Source organism: Oncorhynchus masou, chromosome 9, assembly GCF_036934945.1.
Source record: "Oncorhynchus masou masou isolate Uvic2021 chromosome 9, UVic_Omas_1.1, whole genome shotgun sequence".
Taxonomy (NCBI): domain Eukaryota; kingdom Metazoa; phylum Chordata; class Actinopteri; order Salmoniformes; family Salmonidae; genus Oncorhynchus; species Oncorhynchus masou.
Genome location: NC_088220.1, coordinates 54,437,324 through 54,460,965, shown reverse-complemented (window position 1 = coordinate 54,460,965; position 23,642 = coordinate 54,437,324). Strand labels below are relative to the sequence as shown.

Genomic DNA, 23,642 nt, shown 5'->3' with positions numbered 1-23,642 from the left:
ACGAAGGGCTATATAAATACATTTGATTTGATTTGATTTGATATCTCCCTCACTAACTTTAAGCATCAGTTGTCAGAGCAGCTCACAGATCACTGCACCTGTACATAGCCCATCTGTAAATAGCCCATCCAACTACCTCATCCCCATACTGTTATTTTTTATTTTTTTTTGCTCCTTTGCACCCCAGTATCCCTACTTACACACCCATCTTCTGCACATCTATCACTCCAGTGTTTAATTGCAATATTGTAATTATTTAGCCACTATGGCCTATTTATTGCCTTACCTCCCTTATCCTACCTCATTTGCACACACTGTATATATACTTTTTCTATTGTATTATTGACTGTATGTTTGTTTATTCCATGTGTAACTCTGTTATGTTGTTTGTGTCGCACTGCTTTGCTTTATCTTGGTCAGGTTGCAGTTGTAAATAGCATACACTAGCCTACCTGGTTAAATAAAGGTTAAATAAAAAAATAACAAAAAATAAAAATTAAACATAACAATGGTCATTATGGCCAAACAGTTCTATTTTTGTTTCATCAGACCAGAGGACATTTCCCAAAAAGTCCGATCTTTGTCCCCATGTGCAGTTGCAAACCGTAGTCTGGCTTTTTTATGGCGGTTTTGGAGCAGTGGCTTCTTCCTTGCTTAGCGGCCTTTCAGGTTATGTCGATATCGGACTCGGTTTACTGTGGATATAGATACTTTGGTACCTGTTTCCTCCAGCATCTTCACATGGTCCTTTGCTGCTGTTCTGGGATTAATTTGCACTTTTCGCACCAAAGTACATTCATCTCTAGGAGACAGAACGCGTCTCCTTCCTGAGCGGTATGACAGCTGCGTGGTCAAATAATGTCAATTAGCCTATCAGAAGTTTCTAAAGCCATGACATCATTTTCTGGAATTGTCCAAGCTGTTTAAAGGCACAGTCAACTTAGTGTATGTAAACTTCTGACCCACTGGAATTGTGATACAGTGAATTATATGTGAAATAATCTGTCTGTAAACAATGGTTGGAAAAAGGACTTGTGTCAATCACAAAGTAGATGTCCTAACCGACTTGCCAAAACTATAGTTTGTTAACAAGAAATTTGTGGAATGGTTGAAAAATTAGTTTTAATGACTCCAACCTAAATGTATGTAATCTTCCAACTTCAACTGTATGTAAATGTGATATTTCTGTTTGGGATTTTTAATACATTTCCCAAAAATTCTAAAAAACCAGTTTTTGCTATGTCATTATGGGGTATTGTGTCTAGATTGATGAGGGGGAAAAACTATTCAATACATTGTAGAATTAGGCTGTAATGTAACAAAATGTGTAAATGGTCAAGAGGTCTGAATACTTTCCAAATGCACTGTATGTGGAACAAACCCCCCCCCCCCCCTATGGTCTGTCTCAATACATTAACAAGTAACCTATCATCAACGAGAGGAGAGATGAGGAGAAGTACTATAGGATTAACTCAACAGTGAACAAAACCCATGAATAGCACCAGAATACAGTATTGGAATGGAATGACAGTAAAAATGCCCACTTAGCAGAGATAATTAATTCCACTTTGGTTCAAACAACGTTAAGGTTGATTCAACTAGTGTGTGCCTAGTGGTTGTAATCCGAATAATGTAGTGTTTTAACAGGATGGACAAGAAGATTGATAAGAATGGAGTAAATGACTCTGCCTGGAAAAGGTCACCGGTGGGAGGGCTTCGAAACGATGAAGGCAGTGGCGAGTTGAGACGCGTCCCATATCGGCTGAGACTGCTAGTCAGTGCGTGTTGGATTGGGGTTTACAGTCTAAACGTCTAAACGACAGGTCCAGAAGAATTCACCGAGTTTATAGAATCGAAGTGTCCAGTCCCTTCACATGTTATTCGGGGGGATGGTGGGGACTCCACAAGGGTCTGGTCAATTGGGTCGACTCCGGACACCTTTTTCAATGTGCGTAAAACGGTTTTATCTCTTCGTCCTCTTTTCCGGACTAGCAACTTCAGGTGAGTGTGCTGAGAAGTTATTTCAATTTATAAGTCTACTCTACTAACATTGAATGAATCCAAACAATGGAAACTCGTCCAAGAGAACAGTAATTGTGGTTATTAGTAATATCTGGTTATAGCAGTTTAGATCACATGGTTAGATTATGTTTGATCAGTAATTATTCTCCTCCATCCCTCACTCGACACATCATTACGAAGGTATGGTGATATTTGGGAGTAGCTGTTCTATGCATTAGACCAGTGAAGTGGTGAAAACATTTACTCATACTGGTGCGTTAAGTGAAGTGGGAATTTGGGTCCATGCGCTGGCTTAGGGTTGGTCGTCTGAGCATTCCGACGTGTTTATAAACTGCAGCTTGCCTATCCCCTTAATGACTTTACCGTATTTGTCGGTATTGAGGCAAAGACACATTGTCTTGAGGCTTCATGCAACATAATTCGTTTCCTGCTTTTGATAATGTATATCCGTGCTTGCAAATGGATCCCGAGATTTTGACTGCCCTGTAGGAAGGTCCACCTGTTTCCCGTGAACAAGTCAAAGGATGTCACTAGTGGCTCGTATGAGCTACTATCTTGGCAGATGCACAAAGAACCTCGGTGGATCTGTAATAAACAGATTACAATGAAAATAGGTCAAACTTTAGGCTATTTAGTTATCATTTATACAACTGAGCAAGCTAGACTATTTGCATTTAGCGTCACTGATATTCCTCTGGAGAACAGGCGTATTGAGAGAGGTATGCCTATTTAACCTTGACATTATCTCTGACGGTGTCCAACTGTGTGCTATAAATGGATTATATGAATAGGTGCAAGCTGCTTAAGTTTACATTGACATCATGTGCCAAGCAATAATTCATTCATATTAACAGAGTGCCTGACTAATTGTGCAAATAAAGATAGACAATACTGGGAATATTGAGCAACAAACTGTTGACACTTTTGACCATCACTAACACAATTGTATAAACTCTCACTCCTTCAAATGTTCACGTACATTTTCTTGATCACAGACATGATACCCCTCCCCCTATGGGAATAATTTTGAATTTTTCAAATATCTTGCATTTAGGTTAATAATCAATCTCATGCCTGTCCTCTGCACTATAGAAGACTATGCTTGTGTCAGCACCATGCACAGTTGTTGAGGAACAATCTTGTTAAAGAGGAGTGGATTAATTCACTCTAGGTTGTTTAGGACAACTAGGGGCCAAAGAGAGAAGTTGTTTAGATATTGTAAATATCCATGTTTCCCTGTTTAGCTAAAACATCAACAGGAAACTATCACAATACTCTCTTAACCATTACGTGATTTTCTGCCATTGGTGATAAATGTTCATTCTTGCCATGACTGGGTTTCCTTTCACAATGTATACCTAAGTTTCATTTCTTTGCTTTCCTACGTCTCAACCAGCCTATTTCATGAGCTCGTGGACAAGCAATCATGCATGTGTCGGCTTGTCCTGACAATCCTTGTTTACCATCTTGACACACACACACACACACACACACACACACACACACACACACACACACACACACACACACACACACACACACACACACACACACACACACACACACACACACACACACACACACACACACACACACACACACACACACGACTTCAGAGTAATAATGAATTGCCTGTGCTGGTTACGTAACCTCCAGATATTTGGTTGGCCCTTTTAACATAGTTAATCACATCTAATTTGCCATAATAGAGAAGGGACACTTCTTTTGCGCCACTGTTATTAGTTCAGGGTCAATATCACTGAGGAAAGTTTTTTGACATGCTAAACAGTCAACACACTTTTTATGCATAAAGTCAAGTTGCACCCTATAAGATAACCTCATAAAGTCAAAGGGTGAAACTGTTTTCTGGGCCTTTCAATGCAAAGCCACTCTTAAAACTCCTGATGATTTTTTCTTTCTTCATGAGAATGGGTTTGGCCCTAAGCTGAAACAATGATTTTATCTCATATCTACTTCCCTGTGCATGCCAGAGTTGTTGTGGGGACAATTCCGTTTTTCTCCAAACTATTTGTCAATAATGTAAACAAAAGGAGTTTCAGTCAACTCTAGTGGGTTTCCTCAGGAAAAATAAACCCGTTTCAGTCATTTAAGATAGCTCATCGGACTCATCTGATGTTGTTTATTCATTAATCAGGAAACAGCTAAGTAATGTACCATGTTGGTAACACTGTACTTGACAGCTGACACAACTTGCCATAACCTGTTATAATATGGTCATAACACTGCCATGACACATATTTAGACCTGCTGTGACATATATTGTGTTCTTTTATGGCTGGTTATGACACCTACATAAGCGACACCTACAAACCTACCACACAAGGCAAAACATTCCGTTACACCATAGTCTACATGTCAACAGTATGCTTATGTTATATACCATTTTTAAACTGACCATATGAATTGCGCACACATTGATGTCAGACATGCACCTACCCCAATGCTCCGTTGCTAATGACTGGGATGAATGCAGGAGCAGATTTCAGGAGCAGGACAAGACACCCTCTTTTTGATTGATGACTGACATAAGGGCATGTACGTGATTGGCCTATCTGGCTTATATGATTATGATGGTCATGATGCTTCTTGACAGTGTCAAAGTGTATATTCTACAAGTTGTTTAAAATATGATCTAAAAAAACAGGACTGTAAAGAATTCATTACAACAACAACAAAGGATTTAAGAAACAAACATTTATACGAAAGGAGACTTCTTGGCAGGGCAAAAACATAAATTCAATAAATGTGGAGTTTGACACTCTTATGTAGGTGTCATAACCAGCCATAAAATAACGCAATATATGTCACAGGTGTAAATATATGGGCCATGACAGTGTGAGTGTTATAACAAGTTATGTCAGCTGTTATGTCATATTATGACATTTTATGACACTGAGGCAAAATTACATGTTAAAATTCATTGATCCATTAAAATATCTGCTCCAGAGTTATCCCCACCCCTAAGGCTCTATGACTACCTGTGAATATGGTGTGTGGAAAAGTTTTCTTCCAAGCATAAGAGTGTTATTGGTGTGGGTGGTAGTGAATTTGTTGCGTTGGACCTAGGCCCACTTAAAAGACTTTAAAAAATGCACTTTACTCCAAATCAACAATCTGTGGAGAACTGCTTGAGTCAGTGTTGAGGCCGAGGTGGGAGAGGAGGTTTGATGGATTCAACTTTTATCCTTTCTTATCGTAAAAAACACTTTTCCAGGCCAATACTACAAGATGAATTGTAGTCTGTTAGTTCACCCCTGAATTCTGAAAAAAGGGGGAGAGGGCAGGAGGTAGAAAGAGAGAGAAGGGGGTGGAGAAAGAGCGAGAGGGAGAGAGGGAGAGTATTCATGGATGCCAAGGGAAGCCATTCTCCCCCCCCCCAAAATTTACCAAGATTTTTTTTTTTACTAAATCATGTCTCTCTGTGTTTCATACATTTCCTTCAATTTGCAAGAGTCTGAATGTATCTCACTTGTAAAAAAAATAAATAATAATAACCAATAATAACCAATCAGCGTTGACCTAAACTGAGTGAGCTCAGCTGTAAATGTTCCGGGCCACCAAAAAAAAGTGTCAAGGGAAGCCAGTTTGGATTTGGCTTCAGACCAATCACATCACAACCTAAACATCATTATTGACAGATTTTTTGTTGTTGTTGCATTTCGTTGTGTGGGGCGGCAGGGTAGCCTAGTGGTTAGAGCATTGGACTAGTAACCAGAAGGTTGCAAGTTCAAACCCCCCAGCTGACAAGGTACAAATCTGTCGTTCTGCCCCTGAAAAGGCAGTTAACCCACTGTTTCTAGGCCATCATTGAAAATAAGAATTTGTTCTTAACTGACTTGCCTGGTTAAATAAAGGTAAAATAAAAGACAGCTAGCTACAATCATCCCTTTCCTAAATTAGCCATGGATAGAGATAGGGATTTGGACTTGTGGTTTTACTTGATTCTCCACACTGGAGAATTAAGTACATTTATTATAACGGCGATTCTGCTCCAACATGAAATTCATACATGGTGCCTCTGGCCTGAGAGGATGGAAGTTCAACATGTAGCTAGATGTAGTTGGCTAAGATGAAACACCTGAAACCCCACCTCTTCAAGGAATACCTAGGATAGGATAAGTAATCCTTCTCACCCCCCCCCCTTAAATGATTTAGATGCACTATTGTAAAGTGGCTGTTCCACTGGATGTCAGAAGGTGAATTCACCAATTTGTAAGTCGCTCTGGATAAGAGCGTCTGCTAAATGACTTAAATGTAAATGTAAATGTAAGATTAACTAGCTGGCCTGGTGTATGAAAGGAAGGAAGTTAGGCTAGCAAGCAACTATTTTAGCCAGGTAGCCTAGGATAACACAAACTAAAAGTGTGTACTGTATGACAGAGAAGTTGAAAGGGTGCTTGAATAGTGGAGGCTGCTCCTGTTTTCTTTGCAACTTACACTAACTCTCCTTGATTTTAAATCAATAGTTGTTTAGTAGTCCAAAAATCTCTGAAACATTAACTTGATTGAACATGCTGTAGGTCATGTACAGTGGGGCAAAAATGTATTTAGTCAGCCACCAATTGTGCAAGTTCTCCCACTTAAAAAGATGAGAGAGGCCTGTAACTTTCATCATAGGTACACTTCAACTATGACAGACAAAATGAAAAAAAAATCCAGAAAATCACATTGTAGGATTTTAATTAATTAATTAGCAAATTATGGTGGAAAATAAGTATTTGGTCAATAGCAAAAGTTTATCTCAATACTTTGTTATATACCCTTTGTTGGCAATGACAGAGGTCAAACGTTTTCTGTAAGTCTTCACAAGGTTTTCACACACTGTTGCTGCTATTTTGTCCCATTCCTCCATGCAGATCTCCTCTAGAGCAGTGATGTTTTGGGGCTGTTGCTGGGCAACACAGACTTTCAACTCCCTCCAAAGATTTTCTATGGGGTTGAGATCTGGAGACTGGCTAGGCCACTTCAGGACCTTGAAATGCTTCTTACGTAGCCACTCCTTCGTTGCCCGGGCGGTGTGTTTGGGATCATTGTCATGCTGAAAGACCCAGCCACGTTTCATCTTCAATGCCCTTGCTGATGGAAGGAGGTTTTCACTCAAAATCTCACAATACATGGCCCCATTCATTCTTTCCTTTACATGGATCAGTCGTCCTGGTCCCTTTGCAGAAAAACAGCCCCAAAGCATGATGCTTCCACCCCCATGCTTCACAGTAGGTATGGTGTTCTGTCTGTAGGTATGGTGTTCTGTTTGTTACTTGCTATATGTTTTGTGGAATTCAACGGACAGCTGTTGCTCTCCGGTTTTGTAGTCAAACAAATGTGTGGTTGAATTTATTTTGCCACTGTGTCTTCTTATTGTCTCGGCCTTAGGCCTATATATCACTGTGTCAAGGCATATGAACTAACAGGTTATAGAGTAAACAACTCAATTATGACAACACATAGGTTGTAATAGGACTTTTTTTTTTTCTGGATTGGCTTCCCTGGTGATTTTACCCATGCACTGTGTGTGTGTGTGTGTGTGTGTGTGTGTGTGTGTGTGTGTGTGTGTGTGTGTGTGTGTGTGTGTGTGTGTGTGTGTGTGTGTGTGTGTGTGTGTGTGTGTGTGTGACAGTGTGTGTGAGAGTGAGAGTGATAGTGAGAGTATGTAGCTTGGCCTGTGAATGTAGGTTGTTACCTGAACTCAGCTCCTCCCTCCCACTATGAAAGAGCTCTTGTAAATGTAACCTGTGCTTGTGAAATCTCTGCCCACAAAGGAGCGAGGAGAGTCTTTGTAGTCTTCTTAGGTTTTGTGTTGTTATGTGTAGGAGACCCGGCCCAAGTGTTTCTTTCTCCAAAGCTGTAAGAGAGTCAGGTTTTGTCCGGCAAACTAGGAGTCTGCTCCTAATAGGGGAAGAAAAACTAAACATAGACACGATGTAGGAAATATTGTAATGAACACAATTTCCCAAGTCCGAGGGGAGAGCCGTGCCGATCAGTTGAGTTGCCTTACATCGTTCTTCCAGATCCAATGTAAACCCACCTTCTATTCACATTAAGTAACAACAGCACGTTAGATTTGCACCTACGGTACATTTCAACGGTCTTTTTGGTAAGGAAGGTACTCTGTAATGTGTTGATAACATCCACATGCACTCTCTACTGGAGACTGACACATTAATCAATCAATGACTATAATGCAGCAGATTGATTGAAGTTATTTGATGATTAAAAACACATATAGAGCCATAACACCGATTTAATAGCTACTGTATGCAGGTATTCACGGAGACCTTATAGACTAGAGAGAGCGAGAGAGAGCGAGAGAGTGAGAGAGTGAGAGAGAGAGAGAGGTATGATAAACTGATCTCGGGCTAAAAGATATGCAGGGAGAAGATAATATTGACAGGTTCAAGCAACAGATTTAGAGCAATTGAAGGAATATGTTCATCCCAAAGTATGTCACTGCTGTAATAAATTATATCTACAAAAGTATGAAAATGACTCACAGAATGTGGATTATTCATACTTTTTTGATATGGATATTCCTACTTTTTCTCTCTATCTTGTCTGCGACATACTGCAAGCCCATACTGCAAGCCTATTGCACTGGCATCCACACGATATGCCATAAAAAAATCCCTGGACAATGGGTGTGGTCAGTAGACGCTAGATGGTCCCAATTCGAAATGTAAACAAGCAAACGAGCCCAACGGACAGAAAGACGGACAAACAAATAAACATCCCATTAATATCATCATCTCCAATCTCTCTGGCTGTTCCCACTGAATTCCCCTACAGTGTCCCAGCTAACACTTTTGGCTCCCTGGAAGTTGTGGGAACGTACGTTTTTGGTGTCCCAATGGTTCTGTGAACGAAGCCATATGTTTCCTGACCAGTAAAACGAGAAGGGTTTAATTACAGACCGCTCCTTGATATCAAGTTACATCCAGTGATGCTTGCCATTGTTACCTAGCCATTTTTTTCACGTCGGGACAAAAGTTGTTGACAACTGTAGCATTGTAGCTAAGCCTAACCCTAACTATTTTCCTAACTTTAACCTCATTCTCTTAACATGCCACATTAATTCATCTAACTTTTCACGTTAATTATCCTAACCTGCTATGAAAAAATCATCTGTGTCGAGAATAGGAATGACCACATCATGAAATGCCCCAAATTGTGGTCTGACAAAGTTTTGCAATGGTTTCCTAAAAGTTTTCCTGGGAGGTTTTATTAACGTTCTGAGAACACCAATTATAGTTTTTTTTTTTAATGGAAAGTTTTCTTAGCATTCTCGGAACAAGGTGTGAACATTATTTTAAATAGAACCATCTGGAAATCTGTAGGAAACATTATGCTGAAGTACTGAAATTCCCACAGAAGAAAGTCGTTTTTAATGTTCTCGGAACTATGTGAGGACATGACTTTAAAGAGAACCACGAGGAAACCTGTAGGAAACGTTATGCTGAAGTACTGAAATTCCAACAGAAGAACATTGTTTCGTAATGCCATCTTTACTATTTGAGAACATTCCCAATGTCAAACCAGTAGGATAACATTTGTAGAACGTTACAAAAATTTAAATGAAATGTAATAATGTTTGAACTTTTAAGAAACGTTCTGATAAAGTAATGAAATACCATTACATTTTTTTGTGAAGTTCCTTAAATGTGCTGAGAATGTTCCAAAGCCAAGCAACTATCCTGCACCATTCCCATAAAGAAAGGTTATGCAGAAGTACTGAATTTCCCACCTAAGAAACATATGGTTCTCAGAATATTATTCACTAGCTGGGTATCCTGCACATTTCCCAGAACCTTGTGGGAAGGTTGTATACAAAATAATTATAGGACAAATAATTTTAGGACAACCATGCTCTCACCAGGCTCTAAGAAACATACGGTTCTCGGGACATCCCACAAGGTTCTGGGAATGGTGCAGGATACCCAGCTCGGGCATAATGTTCTGAGAACCATATGTTTCTTAGGTGGGAATTTCACTACTTCAGCATCGCGTTTCTTACAGGTTTCCTCATGGTTCTATTTAAAGTAATGTTCTCAAATTATTCAGGGAACGTTAAAAAACAACGTTCTTCTGTGAGAATTTCAGTACTTCAGCATGTTTTCTGCAGGTTTTCTCATGATTCTATTTAAAGTCATGTTTTCAGAACACGAAGAAAACTTAAAACAAGAAAACATTAGTAATGTTCAAAGAACATTCTAAGAATGTTATTTAAAAGCATATACATTCTGTTCTCAGTGTCAATAAAACTCTATCCTCTATCTTGTTAAGTATGTTCAGGTGTGTTGGCCACTCCCACTAATTGGCCACACCTGATCTTAACCTTTTCACACATGAGTTCCAAATATCTCTAACAGTAGCCCCAGCGTGAGTTGTTTATGCACGTGATGTCAGAATGCACTCACTGTTCCAAAATGTGATTGTTACGCAACAGGACAGTTAACTGGGCTGAATGCAAATTATCTATAGGCTATGTTTCAACTTGTCAATTTCAAGTTTTATTTTCTAACAACAGTTGGAATTGAGGTGTGTTCCGCCGCTTCATTAACTCCATTTCACTGTTGCAGACAATTTATGTTTGAGGCTTTACTGAACCGGACAAACTTCTATCTTCGAGGAGAGCCTAAGCCATTCCTGAGTGTTTCCGCAGACATTTGCATACATTTGCATAGTCTTGCACAAACTTTTTCCATGTGCGGCACATTTTCTGGCTGGCGCTCGCATTGCTTTCATTGTTGTTTTCCTTACAAATAATAACTTTGAACTGTGTGCTTTTCTATCAAAGTAAGTGCCTTATTTTCTGTATAGTGTTTCTACTGTCACGCCCTGACCTTAGATATCTCTGTTTTATATATATTTTGGTTAGGTCAGGGTGTGACTAGGGTGGGTACTCTAGTGTTGTATGTCTAGGGTTTTGTATGTCAAGGGTTGTTGTAGTTCTAGGGGTTTTGTATTTCTATGTTGCCGTGATATGGTTCCCAATCAGAGACAGCTGTTTATCGTTGTCTCTGATTGGGGATCATATTTAGGCAGCCCTGTTTCCCACTTTCTGTTGTGGGATCTTGTCTATGTGTAGTTGCCTGTCAGCACTCGTTTGTATAGCGTCACGTTTCGTTTTGTTATTTTGTTAGTTTATTCAGAATGTACGCATGCCACGCTGCGCCTTGGTCCGATCCTTACGACGAACGTGACGGTAGCAGACAGTATATGTATGGAGCATAATGTATTTACAGTTCTATTTACATGTTTTTAAGTGCTGGCGACAAATAATGCATTCTGATTATTGCATAGATTGTAATGGATACCTATGATGTGTGTAAAATACTTTTTTGAAGGTTGTACTGATTATGATGAGCTAATGCTAAGCTATTTGCCAGCTATGTGTGGCACCATGTTTGTTGACATTATACAATGCATTGTGGGTGTCACGTAAATGTCTGTCAGACCAAAGATATTATAATGAGGTGATGGAATGGTTCACTCATCTTTTGAGTAAACATCCGGAAGTGAATGAAGGGAAGTGAATGATCGTAGATGAAACACCCCTTTCAACATGCATACTGCAAATAGACCAAACTTCTCTTGTCTCCTGTTTTGTTGACCCAAAAAAACAAACATGGTGGCGCGCACAAACTACCCATCCTCGGATTACATTCGATTTTGTGTGTTCCACCTCTTCATTAACTCCATTTCACTGTTGCAGACAATATATGTTTGAGGCTTTTCTGAGCCGGACAAACTTCCCTCTTCGAAATCAATGTTGAACTCACCCGTGATGTGATGAATTGTAAATAGAAATTTCTATTAGCTAATTCATATTGTAGTTTCTGACCGCTTGTGTGATGTCAATCTTTTCTCAGTTAGCGCTAGGACTAATGTAGCCTCCATTTTCTGGTTTGAATGATTGTGTTATGCTGTCACGACTTCTGTGAATGTCCAAAAATAAACTGGTCACATTCAGGATCTAGCTTTGTAAGGACTGTGTTTGTGCAAAATGTTTCTGTGGAAAAAAAAGTGTGGCCAGCTGAAAGTTTCGCAACTGACTGTTGCGTCAGTTAAAACTGGGCGTTCCAAATAAGTGTTCTAATCAGACCAGTTTGAGGGTAAGCTGCAGGGACCACTGTAGAATGATCACGCTCGTTTGTTGGTACATGTCAAAGTGCTTGGTATGTGGTGAGTGCTTGTTTCCTTTGAAATGGGGTCTGTTTGAATAGACTAAAATTAAATACATGGCATGCGAGCTCCATCCTGGTGGCGCAGTGGACTGTTTTCATGGCTACAGAACAGAAGATCATAGGTTTGAATCTCATTGATGCCGTGACACCATAAAAAAAGAAACGTGTTTGCATGATTAATGCTTAATCAAATACAGTTTCTTGCGACCTATCTGTGCTTGGAGTTAAAAACAGTTAACACAAACTAGGCAATCAGTGTGTTCTCAGAACAGTTTTAATTACCTTCAACTGACCTATAATTTACTAAAACCTCCCAGTAAAATGTTCAGGGAACCATAGTAAAACGTTGTCAGAACCTCCCTTCAACATAGAAATGTAAGTTCCTAGAACAGGTGACATTTTCACTTCTGTTCTCAGAACGTGTAAAAAACATTCAGTTTTACCAAACGTATTGTATGGCTTCATTCCCAGATCCAATGGCAAACCAAAAATATACTTTCCCACAACTTCCAAGGACCCAAATATGCTAGCTAGGCAGCTTATAATGTCAACAATTGCTTTCACATGATAAAAAAAATGTAACACAAATTCAAATGGTATGCATCTCATAGTGCAGTCTTTAAGTTGATTACTTAACATACTTGAGTTTGGATGAACCTACTGTAAATAGGTACTGTGTGAGAACCAGTTTAGTCTACCTCCCCTTCCCTTTCCGCTCTCCAACTCCCCCCCCCATCCTCCGTGCTCCAGTTTCCTGGTGGAAGATAAATGTGTTGGGGAAGGAGGGAGATGCTGGCCTATGTGCGGTAGCCCCATTCCCCTCACAACAAAAGCCAGTGTGGAGTCTGCTGTGAACAGACAAAGTGATTGTCCCAGGTCTGAGCCTCCTCCTCGTCCTCCTTCTGCCAGCCACGGTCATTAACTGGGACTGATATAGGCCAAGCTAGCCAGCTCGGAGCTCCTAAATCGAGGCCTTTTTCTCGTCCCTGAGAATTTTGCCATTTCCCGAGGCAGGCCCAATCAGTCTGCCGCCACCAACCCCCCCCCCACCCGCCCCCAACATCCCCTCAAGGATTTTGGGCAATTTAAAACACATTAGGGCCAGGGGGAACTGGGTGCGCTCCTCTGGTGTTGGTGATGAAGGAGGGCCCTCTCTGTCTAATGTACAGTGGGGCTGGTTACTGGTAATGTGGCCTACAGGAAGCCCTCTGCGCTGCTGATAAGGAAAATACAGGTTCCTGGGGAGCCGAGACCAGCAGCTGTTTTCCCAGCTACATGCGTGAACTCATTAGATGAACAAGCATCCAGTCTTTATGGACCCATAGGCTTATAGCCATATCAAAAACCCTCTCAGCATGGGAGGGATGCATTCGTTGTCCAATCAAATCAAATCCAATTTAATGTGCCGAATACAACAGGTGTAGACCTTACCGTGAAATGCTTATTTACAAGCCCTTAACCAACAATGCAGTTCAAGAAATAGAGTTAAGAATATATTTACTAAATAAACTAAAGTTTAAAAAAGTAACACAAGAAAATAACATAATAATAATGAGGCTATATACAGGGGGCACCGGTACCGAGTCAATGTTAGTCGAGGTCATTTGTAAAGTGACTATGTATAGATAATAAACAGCGAGTAGCATCAGTGTAAAAAGAAAGGGGGGGGGGGGGGTGTCAATGTAAACAGTCCGGGTGAACTTTTGATTAATTGTTCAGCAGTCTTATGGCTTGGGGGTAGAAGCTGTTAAGGAGCCTTTTGGTCCTAGACTTGGCACTCTGGTACCGCTTGCCATGTGGTAGCAGAGCCTATGACTTGGGTGACTGGAGTCTTTGACAATTTTGTGGGCCTTCCTCTTGCACCGCCTAGTATATACAGTGGTTTGCGAAAGTATTCACCCCCTTGGCCATTTTGTTGCCTTACAAGCTGGAATTAAAATAGATTTTTTGGGGGTTTGTATCATTTGATTTACACAACATGCATACCACTTTGAAGATACAAAATATTTTTTATTGTGAAACAAACAAGAATTAAGACAAAAAAATCAGAACCTGAGCGTGCATAACTATTCACCCCTCCAATGTCAATACTTTGTAGAGCCACCTTTTGCAGCAATTACAATCTCTTGGGGAATGTCTCTATAAGCTTGGCACATCTAGCCACTGGGATTTTTGCCTGTTCTTCAAGGCAAAACTGCTCCAGCTCCTTCAAGTTGGATTGGTTCCGCTGGTGCACAGCAATCTTTAAATCATACCACAGATTCTCAATTGGATTGAGGTCTGGGCTTTGACTAGGCCATTGCGAGACATTTAAATGTATCCCCTTAAACCAGTTGAGTGTTGCTTTAGCAGTATGCTTTGGGTCATTGTCCTGCTGGAAGGTGAACCTCCGTCCCAGTCTCAAATCTCTGGAAGACTGAAACAGGTTTCCCTCAATAATTTACCTGTATTTAGCGCCTTCCATCATTCCTTCAATTCAGACCAGTTTCCCAGTCCCTGCTGATGAAAAACATCCCCACAGCATGATGCTGCCGCCACCATGCTTCACTGTGGGGATGATGCTCTTGGGATGATGTGAGGTGTTGGGTTTGCGCCAGACATATATTTTTCCTTGATGGCCAAAAAGCTCAATTTTAGTCTCATCTGACTCGAGTACCTTCTTCCATATGTTTGGGGAGTCTCCCACATGCCCTCTCTTGGCAGGTTTGTTGTGATGCCATGTTCTTTCAATGTTTTATTAATGGATTTAATGGTGCTCTGTGGGATGTTCAAAGTTTAAAATATTTTTTATAACCCAACCCTGATCTGTACTTCGCCACAACTTTGACCTGTTTGGAGAGCTCCTTGGTCTTCATGGTGCCGCTTGCTTGGTGGTGCCCCTTGCTTAGTGGTGTTGCAGACTCTGGGGCCTTTCAGAACAGGTGTATATATACTGAGATCATGTGACACATAGATTGCACACAGGTGAACTTTATTTAACTAATTATGTGACTTCTGAAGGTAATTGGTTGCACCAGCTCTTATTTAGTGGCTTCATAGCAAACGGGGAAGATGTGGATATCGATTAAGGCATCCCTATGCACCTCTCTGATTCAGAGGGGTTGGGTTAAATGCGGAAGACACATTTCAGTTGAATGCATTCAGTTGTACAACTGACTAGGTATTTCCCTTATATGCACGTTTTTGTTTTATGTTGCAAAATGTTTTGCTATGGTGTGCCCTAATGAATACAACCCGGTACTAACACTCATATCTACCCAGAGGTTTTAGAGTACTAGATCATGATCTGCTTGGTCATTGGGTTGAACAGCATCCCTGGTGCCTACCCATATAAAAGGGGTATTGCACTCTCTACAAAATGTGGTTTGGCCATCCAATTTAACGGGACAGAACACTTCTTCTAATTACACTGAACAAAAATATAAATGCAACATGTAAAGCGTTGGTCCCATGTTTCATGGGCTGAAATAAAATATCCCAGAAATGTTCCAACGCACAAATTTGTTCACATCACTGTTAGTGAGCATTTCTCCTTTGCCAAGATAATACCTGACAGGTGTGGCATATCAAAAAGCTGATTAAACAGCATTATCATTACACATGTGCACCTTGTGCTGGGGACAATAAAAGGCCACTCTAAAATCTGCAGTTTTGTCACAAAACATGTCACAGATGTCTCAAGTTTTGAGGGAGCTTGCAATTCGCATGCTGACTGCAGGAATGATCACCAGAGCTGTTGGAAGATAATTTAATGTTTTTTTCTCTATCATAAGCCACCTCCAACTTTGTTTTAGAGAGTTTGGCAGTACATCCAACCGGCCTCACATTCATCCGGCCTCACAACCGCAGACCATGTGTATGGCGTCGTGTGTGCGAGTGGTTTGCTGATGTCAACGAACACAATTACATTTTATCAATGGCAATTTGAATGCACAATTGTACTGTGATGAAATCCTGAGGCCCATTGTGAGGCCCATTTTTTTTAAGGTATTTGTGACCAACAGATGCATATTTGTATTCCCAGTCATGTGAAATCCATTGATTAGGGCTTGATGAATTCATTTCAATTGACTGATTTCCTTATATGAACTGAAATTGTTGCATATTGCATTTATATTTTTGTTCAGTATAATAACCTAGAGCAGTCCAATAAATAAATCAGTCATGAGAAATATTTAAATGATATTATAAAATAAATAGCTTGTCAGATTCATTCCTCAGTCCAATTGATTTTGTTGTTTCATCCTAAATTATTTACAATAAGGTGAAATTATTGTTATTTGTACCCTGTTTGAACTACCATGGCAACACGCACAAAGACACACACACACACACACACACACACACACACACACACACACACACACACACACACACACACACACACACACACACACACACACACACACACACACACACACACACACACACACACACACACAAAGAAAGAACACAAAGCACACAGAGCAATCTTAACTCGGACGACACCTGAACAGAATAAGCCGGGCTTCTGATTTAACTGGGGCCAAGAACATTTTGCACAGTTTTTTTCATTCACTTTGTTGCTATTTAACACGTATGTGAAATTTCAAAACACTTAGTACAAAACTCCACACTGGTAACACTTGTAATGCAGCAAGTCTTATGCTAAACCTTATATTGTGCATTCATTTTGTTTGTAGACATGTCTCACCACACAACCATTGATCCAAAATATAAATATACTAATATAATTACGACATAGGTGTATTGTATTAAAATTAAACTAAGTTAAATTAATGAAAAAACATCATGATTGGAAGGTACTAGTTTGCATCAAGCCTGTCTTGAGCATTTGACCATTGGTTCTTATCTACATTGCAGTAAATGTCCAGGGCCAAACGGGCATGTGCCCCGTGGCCACCGACCTCTAGAAAGCCCCCAACCCCTCCAAAATGGCCCTGTTGTCACGCCCTGACCATAGAGAGCTTTTTATTATCTCTGTTGGTTAGGTCGGGTTGTGACTAGGTTGGGTTATCTAGGTGATTTATACATCTATGTTGGCCTGGTATGGTTCCCAATCAGAGGCAGCTTTTTATTGTTGTCTCTGATTGGGGATCATATTTAGGCAGCCATTTCCCCATTGTGCTTTGTGGGATCTTGACTATGTATAGTTGCCTGTGAGCATATTTGTAGCTTCATGTTTCGTTTTCTTCTTTTATTGTTTTGTTTTGCTCTGCTTAGTGTTTCACTAAGAAATAAAAAGATGTGGAACCCAGATCACGCTGCGCTTGGGTCCACTTATTATAACGAACGTGACACCTGTAAATGTCCTCATTGTTCATGCACCTGGGGAAAAACCTTTTTGCATGGCGAATCCAAGCCTCATATAGGTCTGGATTGATGTCATTGCATGCCTCATCCATGGCCTGAAGGAGGGTGGTATGCTTATGTCTAATGTGACTCAGTTCACCAGAGTTGTGGGTTCGATTCACACTGAGATCACATACAAAAATGTGTGGACTCTATCACTGCGTAAATGGCATATAAACAGTGTTTTCCAATGCAATTTTAGTAAAGCAGTGTGAAACCCCCCCCAATCAAGAAGACCCCAACAACTTAATTTTGTAAATTGATTTACTTATACCTTTGTTACATACAGTTACATTGTTATAATTCTCTAAGTCTTCGGTGATGTTTATAAAGTGTAATACTAGGATGCAAACTCCAAATGGAATACATTACAACTCTACAGTATATCTGACATGGTACAGGGGTCTTTTTTAAGCCCATAAACATGTGTGTGAGCTGTATACATTTTTTCAAAGTAGATTTGTTTAAGATTACCAAGAAACACTCTGGGTGACCCTGATTTATCCCACTGCAGTAAAAGGATCGTTATTGGCCTCCCTCTCAACGTCAGCAAGACAAAGGAGCTGATCGTGAACTACAGGAAATGGAGGACCGAGCAAGCCCCCATACACATGGACTGGGCTGTAGTGGAGCGGGTTTGAGAGCTTCAAGTTCCTCTGTGTCCACATCACTAAGAATCTATCATGGTCCATACACACCAACACAGACACGACAATGCCTCTTCCCCTCAGGAGGCCGAAAAGATTTGGCATGGTCCCTCAGCTCCTCAAAGTTATACAGCTGCACCATCGAGAGCATCTTGACTGGCTGCATCACCGCTTGGTATGGAAACTGCTTGGCATCTGACCGCAAGGCACTACAGAGGGTAGAGTGTATGGCCTAGTACATCACTGGGGCCGAGCTTCCTGCCATCCAGGACCTCAATACCAGGCGGTGTTAGAGGAAGGCCCAAAAAAATGTTAAAGACTCCACCAACCCAAGCCATAGACTGTTCTCTCTTCTACTGCACAGCAAGCAGTACCCATGTACCAAGTCTGGAACCAACAGGACCCTGAACAGCTAATCAAATGGCTACCTGGACTACCTGCATTGAGCCTTTTTTGGACTAACTCTCTTGCACTTACTCTATGCACACATATGCATATTGATGCCACACACTCACACATACAGTCCTCACACTGACACATACACATACACCACATACACTGCTGCTACTGTCTATCTATCCTGTTGCCTAGTCAGTTTACACCTACCTATATGTACAGTACATAGCTACCTCAACTACCTCGTCCACGGCACATCGACTCGGTACTGGTACTTCCTGTATATAGCCATGTTATTTTCTACTCACTAAAATATATAGTCATGTTATTTTTATTAGTTATTCACTGTATTTATTCCTCGTGTCACTATTTCTGTTTTCTTTTTTATCTTTAACTTTGCATTGATGGTAAAGGACCCGTAAGTAAGAGTTTCACTGTTAGTCTACACATATTGTCTATGAAGCATGTGGCAATTAAAATTTGATTAAGTTATAGTAAAATTAATTTTAACAAATGAGAAGACAATCATATCAAAAGTAATGTGAGCATTGCATTATGAAAAGCAATGACTTTATATGAACATGTATTGCAATGTGAAACATTTATTTCTCGATGAAACACTGATTAAGTTTGGTGAAAAGTGACTGTATGATTTGATTTTGTGGTGTGGTAGTTAGTAAATTGAAAATGTGCTTAGAGTTTTGAAGCAACTGTCTTTTCAATGATCTGTTTTTAGTTTTGTACTAAGAGTTGTGAATCTCATACTTATGAAAATTGCACTAAAGCGATTGAAAACAAATGTAAGATCAGAGGAAAACAGAGACGATCAGCCGAGTACTGATGTAATGTTGTTTTGTAGTGAAATAGGAACTGTTGAGTGATTAAGAATGTCTCTTCCTGTTTCTGGGTTCGAGTCCAGGCTCTGTCGCAGCTGGCCGCGACCGGGAGACCTGTGGGCACAATAGGCCCAGCGTTGTCTGGGTTCGGGGAGGGTTTGGCTGGCAGGGATCAAATCAAATCAAATTTATTTATATAGCCCTTCGTACATCAGCTGATATCTCAAAGTGCTGTACAGAAACCCAGCCTAAAACCCCAAACAGCAAGCAATGCAGGTGTAGAAGCACGGTGGCTAGGAAAAACTCCCTAGAAAGGCCAAAACCTAGGAAGAAACCTAGAGAGGAACCAGGCTATGTGGGGTGGCCAGTCCTCTTCTGGCTGTGCCGGGTGGAGATTATAACAGAACATGGCCAAGATGTTCAAATGTTCATAAATGACCAGCATGGTCCAATAATAATAAGGCAGAGCAGTTGAAACTGGAGCAGCAGCACGGCCAGGTGGACTGGGGACAGCAAGGAGTCATCATGTCATGTAGTCCTGAGGCATGATCCTAGGGCTAAGGTCCTCCGAGAGAGAGAAGAGAGGGATGTCCTTGTCTCATCGCGCACTAGTGACTCCTGTGGCGGGCCGGGCGCAGTGCACGCTGACACGGTCGCCAGCAGTACGGTGTGTCCTCCAACACATTGGTGCGGCTGGCTTCCGGGTTAAGTGGGCATTGTGTCAAGAAGCAGTGCGGCTTGGTTGTGTTGTGTTTTGGAGGACGCACGTCTCTCGACTTTCACCTCTCCCGAGTCTGTACGGGAGTTGCAGCGATGAGACAAGACTGTAACTACCAATTGGATACCAAAAGATAGTGGAGAAAAAAGGGCACAAAAAAATGCAATAATAGTTAATAATGTCTCTTCCTGGGACTGTGTTTGTGTGTGTGTGTTTTTGTGTGTAGACCACACTGCAGACTCCATTCTGTGGGTGTCACTCAATCCATTATCTGGAGCAGGGAAAATGCTGCCAATTTTTTTCTCTCTTTAATTTCCAGCATTTTCTCTAATGTGTGGGTGTGAGCGCCTGTTGGTAAACAAACATCCATAACATACAGTATTGATGTTGTATGTATGTACTGTATGTTATGGATGTATGTTTACTAGTGTTTCTGTTGCATAACTACTATGCTGTGCTGTGTTCCTGTGGCTTCAGGCGTGTTACCGGTCAGTGGGATGAGGGTGTACACGTCGGGGGAGGTGGAGGCGGTAAACGGCACAGATGTGCGGCTGAAATGTACCTTCCAGAGCAGCTCGCCCATCACCCCAGCAACGCTCACTGTCTCATGGAGCTTCCGCCCCCTCGAACCTGGCCGTGAGGAGTCAGTGAGTCACCCTGGCTGATTGTAGAACCGTCTGGGTAGTTCAGAGACTGTGTGTGTGTGTGTTTATAGTCTGCATTCTGTTTTTTGTCAAGGACCTTTGAGTCAACCATCAACCTCCTTGTCAGCGTCATTTAGGAATCTGGCTGAACCATTTAGAAAAATGACCTTGTTTTGGAAACGCTATTGTTGGAGAAGCTCTATTAGAGGCGACAATCCAGTAAATTAGATGCAATTAACTGCCCTCTAATGAGATGCAATTTGATCTCATTAAGCATTGTGCCAATATATGCCAGGTGTTCTACTACCATGAGAGGCCTTACCCTCCCCCAGAAGGGCGTTTCCATAAGCGGGCGACATGGGCGGGTGATATCATGGGGCGGGACGCCTCCATCGTGGTGCGTGAGGTCAAGTTCACCTACAACGGGACGTTCAGCTGCCAGGTGAAGAACCCTCCGGACGTCCACGGCAACGCGGGGGAGGTGAAACTGACCGTGGTCACCACAGGTTAGTGTCTGTCTACTGTGAAGCGTACAAGGGTGCTGGGTTAAAATATACTGTAGCCGTGTCTGCTGTCCAATCTTTGACCTCAGGCTGTGAAAACCTCACAGCAATCTTTACAAAACCAATCTGGCCCATTTGTCATTTATTCAATCCAGCAGCTCCCTTCTCACAGTAGGTATGTGCTGACATTGTAATGGGATAATATGTTTGCTGTTGATACATTAAAAAAAATCCTAAAACATCCCATAAGGTCATCATCATGTACCTCCCCTGGGAACCAGCCATCTATTCTTGTTTGAGTAGAGACTTTCCATTTAGTCTATTTATTTCCCCCTCTTTTCTTTCCAGCCTCCTTCTCTGAGATTGTCATTCTGGCTGTAGCCATCGGGGGCGCCATCATGCTGATGGTCATCCTCCTCGTCATCATCATGTCAATAAGGCAATGTCTCAAGAAGAGACAGGAGGAGTGGGTGGAGGAACTGCCTCGCAGAGAGAGAAAGGACCCTACAGTGTGGTAATACAGAGAGAGCGAGAAGGAGCGAGAGAGAGTGGGATCTCTCCAACCTGTCTTCCCTCTGGCTGGGCTCTGTGGTGCTTACCTCTGGGACAGGGCTCAGTCAATTGCTCTGTCTGCGTGGACACTCTCCTCCGGACCTAACTTTGGAACCATAACCTGGACCTATCGTTGGGCAGATATTTTTACAAAGAGCAGACTTCAATGCTAAAAGTGCCTTAGAATACTACTGTAGATTATCCATCTGCTGGATCCTGTATCTAACTGCCATGCACCTTCTGGAAAGACAGTAGGCCTGCATTAATATTTTCCTGTATATCAAATGGGCTTCTTAACACATTTCCTGTTTAAGTGTAGATGTTTTATGAGATAGTTGTGGAAAATAATGTACAGTATTTCTATTGTGATTTACTACTACCAGTTTCAAACTCTAACATCTGCCAAATCATTTTCCAATCGCATAGGACTTAGTAAACCAATGCCCATGGTTGTATAGGTACCAGCAGTCTCTCTCTCATCTGGCTCAATGCATTTCAACCACAAGTCCACGACAAGATGTCTTTACATTTCTGTCTTAGTTTACTGCTGATCAATGATATTATTTGATTTTGTCCTGAAGTGATTTTGTATTTCTAAACAGATGTGTTTTTTTTATCAGTGAAAATGTTCAACTACTGCAGAAATACTCAAAATGCTGTCAATATTCACTGCAAGACCTAAGGCACTTGCTTAAAGCAGACATTTCTCAAATATTATAATCAACATACAGTTGATTATATTAACATTTTGAAAATAATGATTTAACATTATTAAACATTTCAAATAATTGACTATTTCACTATGACTGTCACTGTATTGTAGTTTTTTCACCTTTAGACGGTTGAAACTTTGTGTCTGTTTTAGACAGTGCAATTATGGTCAGTTGAACACATCAAATTCTATATCAGTAGTGTTCTTTATCTATGGTCTATGGATGAAGGGACTACTTTGCCTCTCATTCTGTTGGGTTTTCAGATCCCTCTGCATTGGGTGCTTCTTGAGGTTTTAATTTAAACAACGTCATGTGTAACCACATGTGCCTCACCAACAAAAGCCAACTCTACTACTTGGCGATGGAAGTATTTTTCTTTTACAACAACAAAATCCAGACCTATTGATTGATCCCGATCAAACATGGTGTTCCAAGATGGTATCGCTTGAAGAGTTGTTCTTTTCCTATTCATTGAAGAGGTGGCTGCCTCTCATCTAAAAGGCAAATTCATGCTCAACCTTTCCCGATTTTGATCTCTGCGTGTGCGTATGTTCGTGTTTGTGTGTGTGTCCCTGTTCCTGGCCTTGTCCTCTGTGTGTGTGTGTGTGTGTGTCTTAGCCACCCTGCAAAGGCCATCCACCTGTATATGGACGATGACGTGCTAGAGGTTGACAGCTCGGACGGTATGATCTCTGAGGCCAGCACTAAGGACCCTAGTTCCTCTGAGGAAGACGACAGGAGCTCTGACTACAACGGAGGTGATGACTCTGACTGAGATAGGGACAGTGGCACCACAGGAGGTTGGTGGCACCTTAATTGGGGAGGATGGACTTGTGGTAATGGCTGGAGCAGAATAGGTGGAATCAAACACATCATTTCCATGGTTTCCATGTGTTTGATGCCATTCCATTCGCTCTGTTCCAGCCATCAGGAACGGAGCAGGGCTGGTTTAATGCAAGGTCTTACAGGGACTGAAGCCCCTTGGCCGAAGCCCGTAGAGCACCCAAGAGGCAAATATAAATATATATATATAAATATATATATATATATATATATA

The 23,642-nt window shown here is 41.2% G+C and overlaps 1 protein-coding gene across 1 annotated transcript; it reads left to right on the top strand.

The window, feature by feature from the left end:
* The first annotated feature begins 1,746 nt into the window (after positions 1 to 1,746).
* Positions 1,747 to 22,672, top strand: LOC135546208 (myelin protein zero-like protein 2). The gene is made up of 4 exons (XM_064974441.1): positions 1,747 to 2,001; positions 20,651 to 20,820; positions 21,113 to 21,323; positions 21,669 to 22,672. Exons 1-4 carry the CDS (start codon positions 1,875 to 1,877, stop codon positions 21,836 to 21,838), a joined length of 678 nt encoding a protein of 225 aa, XP_064830513.1. The 5' UTR covers positions 1,747 to 1,874; the 3' UTR covers positions 21,839 to 22,672.
* The last annotated feature ends 970 nt before the right edge of the window (positions 22,673 to 23,642 follow it).